Genomic DNA, 7,427 nt, shown 5'->3' with positions numbered 1-7,427 from the left:
GACCGAATCTATATCATATATTATCTCGCCAAGATTTCCAATCCTCTCACGATCCGATACTGTATTTACTATAGCAGTGGGTCCCATATATATATAGATATACGGATATATATATGTATAGATACATATATGTATACATATACGTATATTTAGTCATATAATATAATTTTATTTTCAGAAAATTTCAAAAAATATCAAAAGGAATATTAGTTATATTGATAAGTCGACTGAAATAATCTAAAATGCAATGAAAAATATATAAACGTAAAAAATATGAAACAAATTTTGTTACTTTCACTGTTGTTTATATGCTAAAATTATGTGTATGTATAAAAGTACTACTGTTTTCTGTATAATTAAATGAATATGTTAAATGTTGATAAATTTATAAATAAATACTGAGATATCTTAAATTGGTGAACCCAATTTTTTTAGTTTTTTTTATCGTGCGCTGTGCAAAGGAAAAAAACGTGACATAAGCGTGCCAATCAGACTGGTAATTGATTCTCCAGCCGATAATTCGCACGCGTTGGCTCCAAGATTTTTTCCCCCCTCGTCCCCTTGCGGTTGTCATCGGGGTTTCTTGGCCAGCGACGGAGCCACAGAAATGGAGGGCAAGAACAGCGGCTAATTTTAGCGGCGGGGAGGGAAGCGAAGCCTGGGCAGCCACCCGCCAGCCTCCAACAAGTTGCAGTGATCTGATTGCCCCTGAATTCGATTCCTTTCGTTTTTGAGAATCAGTTCGATTTGGTTTCTTGGTGGGAGAGGAGGATGCAGTGGGCGGGCCTGAGGGCGCCGGCGCCTGCGCCGGCGCCGACGGCGGCGTGGGCGGGGCGGAAGCCAAGAACCGCGAGGTGGCCGCTTGGTAGGCTCTCTGCTGTGCGTCGGGCGGTGGTGGCGTCGGCGGCGGCGTCGGATGCGAACTCGAGCTCGAATCCGCCGGGGAGAGACGAGGAGAGGGAGGAGGCCGCGCGGAGGGAGAAGGAGGAGAAGGCGGCGGCGTCGCTCCTGATGAGGAGCCAGAAATACGCCATGCTCAAGCAGCAGCTCGCCGTGGCCGCCCAATTCGAGGTGGGCACTGAGGGCAAACATTTCGCAAGATGTAAACTTTTGCAGCAAGCCCGTCCATCCAACTTGGGGCTGTTCGTTGAGCGCAAATTGGGATTGGTTGCAGGATTACAAGGAAGCCGCGAGGCTGAGGGACTCCCTGAGGTCGTTTGAGGAAGAGGAGCCCGTGCTGCGCCTCCGCCGGTTGATGAAGAAGGCGATCGAGGAGGAGAGGTTTGAGGTATTGTACTGATGCTCACCGTTATTCCTACCAATTCCAGTTTTACTACTTTTAGTCGCAACATGTCTAAAGAAGAATTAGCATTAGCAAGTTGGATGATGATTGATGAATATGCATTGATGGATTGTTTCCAACCTCGAACCATTCTTGTTGATAGTAAATGACTGAGGCAAAGACTCAGTTAGGTAGTGCTCCTTATAAAGATGATGAATGATGTGCTCATGAGCTGACCGAACTTTCAACATTTTAGTTGGACGTATGGTTCCGTTTCACCCATTCATGGTACTAAAAATGCAGCAGGAGTCTTAGGGCCAATAAACATGTGCTCGTACCTTGTGTCCTCTATTCCAGCCTCATGGTTTGAACTTTGAACTTTCAATTGTACCACTACCGCCTATGCTCTACTTGTGCCACTTGACTTTTGCGTCATTTCAGTGAGCATGTAGTGGACTTTCCCTCTTTTTTTTTATTATTTCCATGAACAACATTGCAACAAGTTTGTTCTTTTCATCTCTTAGTGCTCCACCATGTTTATAATTTTTTGTCCTGTATTCATGCTTCCCAGGATGCTGCTAAATACAGAGATGAATTGAAGATTTTGGCTCCACACTGCCTCCTCAAATGTTCTAGTGACGCCACCACTCTGGTAAGTTTTTATTTTTAGTTTATTGTGTTTTTCATACCTCCCTCTCAGTTTGGAAAGTACTATGGTATCGTAGAAAATTGTCTGACTGTTTGGAAACACTTTCTTTAGGAAGTACTATCGTTTTATATTAACAATATCTTGATTGTTGAAAAGTCCCCAGCTTGGTATGTTACCAAGTATCTACTGGGAACTCATGTGATGAGCAAATAGTTTTCAGATGGGTCAATGTCTCCAGGAAATTATTTTCCATCTGACCTGGTCAAAATTGCACACCTTGGGCATCAGTTATCTCTTCATATGTTTTGACACTCAATTTTCAAACTCTCATCCTTTACTTGTGCCATGTCCATTGCCCATTTTTCCTCGCAGGTTCAAGCATCCTTGTACAAATAAAGACTAAAATATCCATTATTTGAATGTGGTCTGGTTGCTATGCAATAGATGATTGGATCGTGTGATTACTTTGACTGGAACTTGCATTTTAGTGGCTTGAACTTTTGACATCTAATGGTCCAGTTCTGCAATGCTATTTCACATATAGAACTTGAGATGGCAAGGAAGTTCTGATGTTAAAGGATAGGCAAAATGAACATAAAGATCCTGGGATCACTGACTGAAAAATGATAAAAGCGAATCTTTTGTCATGATCTTTATAGCAGTACTACGTTTGATAAAGTATTACGTCATATCCCTTGATTGAGTTCAGCTTAATTTCCTAATTTAGTTGGAATGTTAAACTTTAGGGGATAAGAGTTCAAGTTAGGAGTGTCTACATTGAAAACCGGAGCCAGCCTTTGAAGGGGCAATTCTTTTTTGCTTATAGAATCAGAATCACAAATAATTCCCAGCGTCCTGTTCAACTTCTCAGAAGACACTGGATTGTCACTGATGGAAATGGAAGGACAGAGAATATTTGGTTAGTGTGCATTGTGATATCACATTACTTTGATTATCACAAGGAAATGCAATAAGACTTACTACCTTTTCATGTCAGGGGAGTTGGTGTAGTGGGAGAGCAACCTGTCATATTCCCAAGGACTGGTTTCGAGTACTCGTCTGCATGCCCGTTAAGCACTCCAAATGGGAGAATGGTATCATTACTTAAGTTCTTTTCTTCAGAAATTTTCAACAACATATACATTCCAGATGTTGTCCCCACCCCCGCCCCCCAACCCCCACCCCCGAAAAAAGGGTGTTTGTAGATAGTTCCTGTTTATTTTTTAGGATTGCTATTTCTGTTATATCTGGAAAAGGGATACATGGTAGTGTCGTGATGCATGAATAGACTGTTTTGAGCTTTGGAAGTAGCAAATAGGAGTAATCAATTTAAACTAGTTACTCCCTACAATGTATGGGCTGTTTGGGATCTTTGTATCTTACTGTCTTGCATATTTGGACAGTGGTACCTAACTCTGTTTCAAATTTCAGGAAGGTGATTTTGAGATGAAGCACATCGACAAAGCTGGATCGTCGACGTTCAATGTCGCTATAGCACCATTCTCTCTGTCGATTCTTGGGGATGACAATGATGTTCTCCTCTGAGTGCCATCGGGTATGCAACTAGAATTGAACAAGAAATCCTCGCCTGTAAGGAATAGCATGACATACGGACACAAGTAATTCTGCTAGGGATGCAGTAAGAGTGGAGTATTAGGCTGAAACTGCTGTGTTTGCAATTTTTTCTGAATCCAAGTGTCCTGGAACAAGATCTGACATCGACCATGTAATTTTGTCTGCGAAGCGCAACAGCACCACATCCTACCACTTCTTTTTAATGTACAGCGTAGAACTGTAGAGCTTGTTATTGGGTAATACACTCATTTTCCCATTCCATTGTGATCATGGCTTTTTAATGTACTCCATGTACAAAGAATATATGATGTTTTGGATATGACATAGCCTTTTGTATGTACATTTTTAACAGCGATATGTTCCCCAAAATTACAAAAAGCATGATGCTTTGGACTTGAATACTAGTTTCAGAACTGCTTAATCACAGTCTCACGGAGATATCTTTATCGTTCAAACTGGACACAATCACGGATAGGGGGTGAAAACGGGTTGGATACGGATCAATATCGCTGATTCTATATTCTATCTTATATTTTCTCCTCGGATTTAGAGCCGGATACGAATAATGTTGAATACAGGTACGGGTACATATAGTTTTAGTCACGGATACAGATCGAATATATGACGAATCCGCTGTAGATAATGTCGGTCACGAATATTTATTTGGATATTGAGTAAAAGCAACAACCATATATATCAGATATGTTATGATTGTTTGACCATTTCACGTATCCAAAACTCAACTACATTACAAGTCCAATAAGCAAATCAACAATATACTCCCATAGAAGGAGTTATGTTATAGCGAAATTGGAGAAGTTACGAGTGACTAATATGCTGGCTGAAGTTTCTATTAATTATTTTAATGTATTAATAACTTCAAATGAAAAAATTATCAACTAGAAACTTGTAGATCTCATTGAGAGCTATAATTTTCATATAAAGATCGTCTACATCCGACTCCGTATGAAAAATTTACAAGCTCCAGAAGATATATTCTGATAGCTGTCGGATAGTCTTCGAATATATCCGATTTTATTCTCGAATATCCAATATCCGAATGCTACCTGGTTTCCTATATCCGAATTCGATATCCGATACAACTATCCGAGATTCAATCCGATATCCGAGATCTGATTAGCATATAAATTGGATCGGGCGGGCGAGAAAAATCCGGCCCGTTTTTACCCCATTCAAGCATCTTCTAACTTTGAAGTGGGCTTGAAAAACCATTTTCTAACTTTGAAGTGGGCCTAAAAGACTATTTACGCCATCAAATAAGGCTTGCTTTCATGGTTGTAATCCAGAAATTTGAGCTGGATTATGTTAGATATATATTGCCTTTTGTGCAATATCCCTATATTATAAGGGGTTTTTTTCATATTGCTACGTATACATGTATATATACTGATCTATGACCTCCAGAAACTACAATTTGCTATTCCTAACATGGTATCAAAGTTAGGTGTCCCTTCGAGATGCAACAACTCGTCCCAACCCTAATCAACCTGCTATTTTTTTTTTCTCTCCGTTAGCTTTCTCCTTCCACTTCACCGGTCGACTTCTTCCTAGCTTGATCCAACTTCCCTCCGGCTGGATCTCCCTCCTCCGATCGTCCATGTCCTCCCCACTGTCGTCCCTCCTGCCCTACCCACCTAGACGTCACATCTTGTCCACCACAGCACCCCATCACATAGTTTGCTCGATCGTTCACCGGGCTCATCACTACGCGTGCTACATCTCCATCGTCTCGCTATTGCTCGCTGCTACTTTTGTGCTCTCATCGTCGACTGCCACTACTCCTTTGCGCTCTCGCTGTTGTTTGTCACTTCTTCATGATGTCATCGGGCACAGTTTCCGTTCCTCTGTTTGGGTTTTGTCTTTGGGGTGTTCTCTCTAACAACATTCCTTGTTCGCCTCCCCTGTTCTTTCGACGAAGCCTATGTAGCCTTATGCTGACAAAGGAAACAAAGCAGCTACCGAAGCCACCACCGCTAGGCTATCTCCACCTATCAGGATGCCTTGGAGTTGTATAGAGATTGGTTATTTGATCGTTCTTAGTGGATGGATGGTGATACTCGTGCAGTGTCCATTCTGGTTGCTAGTGTTGAGCCCTGATTTTCAAATGTGGACTCATCTTCGTTAGAACTATGAGCCTTCTGGGGATGCTCTCTACTTGTCTATTGTTCATCAGGAGTGGTCTCTTCAGTAGGGTGATGCCATTGCTGATGTATTCAACACTCAGATGTCATAAATGTGGCATCAATTGGACTCTCTTTGTTCTGCTAGTTACCGCTCCTGTCAGCGCTATTTGGATTTGCGTGCTAAAAGGGATTTTCGTTGCCTTTACGAGTTTCTAACTCGTCTTTGTCCCAAGTTTGAGCAACATCATGCTCAACTGCTTGCACGTCATCCTCGTGTCATGCTTGTGGAGTCCCTTATGGATCTACGCTCAGAGGAGACTCGTCTGCATGGTTGTAGTTTGATGCCACTTCCCTCAATATTGGTTGCCCACCTGCTACGCCTACGTCTTCATCTACACCACCGTCTGTTCCTCATGTGACTCCTTCGCCTTCTGTGACCTCCTCAGGTGGTAGTCTTCATCCTCACTACACCTATTGCATCAAAGAGGGCCTGTTAAGGCAAACTTCTTCTGGAAGAAGAAGGATCTTCGATGATCCTCTGGTGCTTCTACCTCGACTACCTCTTCGACTAACACTCAACAGGAGATTATGACGCTGCTTCACCGCCTTGCTGCTACCTCTGCCTCCTCACCGACATGTTCTGCCACTCCATCTTCTGGCATTGAGAGATCACCTTCTGCATAGTATGGTACCTCACCTTGGATTATTGACTAAGGGACATCTTTTCATATGATATCTAGTTCTTTTAGTCTATCTTCGCTTCATCTTCTTGTTTCTCCTCTTCATGTTGTTACCACTGATGGTAGTTATGTTTCTATTGTTGGTCGAAGCACCCTTTGCACTTCTTTCTTTAGTGTTCCTTATGTTGCTCCTGTTCCCCAATTCAACATTGAGTTCATGTCCGCTGGTCAGCTTACTGATCATGGTTGTCGCATAAATTCTATATTCGGACTCTTGTTGTATTCAGGATCGTTGCATGGGTGCTCTGGTTGCTATTTGCCCTCGGCGCCATGATTCCCAGTGTCTATGGGAGCTAGACTAGTTTTGTCTTCCTTTTGCTGCCACCACCGGTCTTTCTGCTTCCTCGACTACTGGCTCCTTCCAACAATGGCATCATCGTCTTGGTCATGTCCGTGGGTTGCGGTTGTCCTCTTTTCATTAGTTTGTTGTGGTCTTCTAGGGTTTGTCTTAGGACATGTGTCTTTAGATTGTCAAGGTTTTAAGCTTGATAAATTCAGCTTCTTTATCCTTATAGTGAGTCAATGTCTTAGCGTCCTTTTGATCTTGTTCACTATCATATTTAGGGTCCGACTCCCTTCATTTCGAAAGGGGGTCATAGCTACTATATTATCTCTATAAATGATTTCTCTCATTACACTTGGATTTATTTCATATATTTTTATAGCAAAGTGTTATCTATATATAAGCTCTTTGCAACTATGATTCGCATTCAGTTTGACACTCCCATTCCCATTTTTTGAGCTGATTCTACTGGTGAATTTCTTTCTAGACACCTTCATACTTTTCTTGCTAAACAGGGTACGTTGTCTCAGAATGGTGTTGCTAAGCGCAAGCATCGTCATCTCCTTGAGACATCTCATGGGCTTATGATTGCCTCTTCTATCCCACCTCATTTTGGGCTAAGGTGGTCTCCATTGCTACCCACTTGGTCAACATCCAACCCTCTTCTACTCTCAAGGATGGGATTCCTTTTGAGCGTTTATGTGGCTGCCTTCCTAACTACTCTTGTATTCTCCTTTTTTTTAGTTGTGTTTGT

The 7,427-nt window shown here is 42.0% G+C and overlaps 1 protein-coding gene across 1 annotated transcript; it reads left to right on the top strand.

Annotated features, from left to right (window-relative positions):
• The first annotated feature begins 502 nt into the window (after window positions 1-502).
• Window positions 503-3,842, top strand: LOC133928536 (uncharacterized). The gene is made up of 6 exons (XM_062374924.1): window positions 503-1,071; window positions 1,175-1,288; window positions 1,854-1,934; window positions 2,678-2,850; window positions 2,929-3,025; window positions 3,363-3,842. Exons 1-6 carry the CDS (start codon window positions 772-774, stop codon window positions 3,474-3,476), a joined length of 879 nt encoding a protein of 292 aa, XP_062230908.1. The 5' UTR covers window positions 503-771; the 3' UTR covers window positions 3,477-3,842.
• The last annotated feature ends 3,585 nt before the right edge of the window (window positions 3,843-7,427 follow it).

This window comes from Phragmites australis, chromosome 9, assembly GCF_958298935.1.
Source record: "Phragmites australis chromosome 9, lpPhrAust1.1, whole genome shotgun sequence".
Classification (NCBI taxonomy): Eukaryota; Viridiplantae; Streptophyta; class Magnoliopsida; order Poales; family Poaceae; genus Phragmites; species Phragmites australis.
This window is presented reverse-complemented; position numbering and strand designations above follow the sequence as displayed.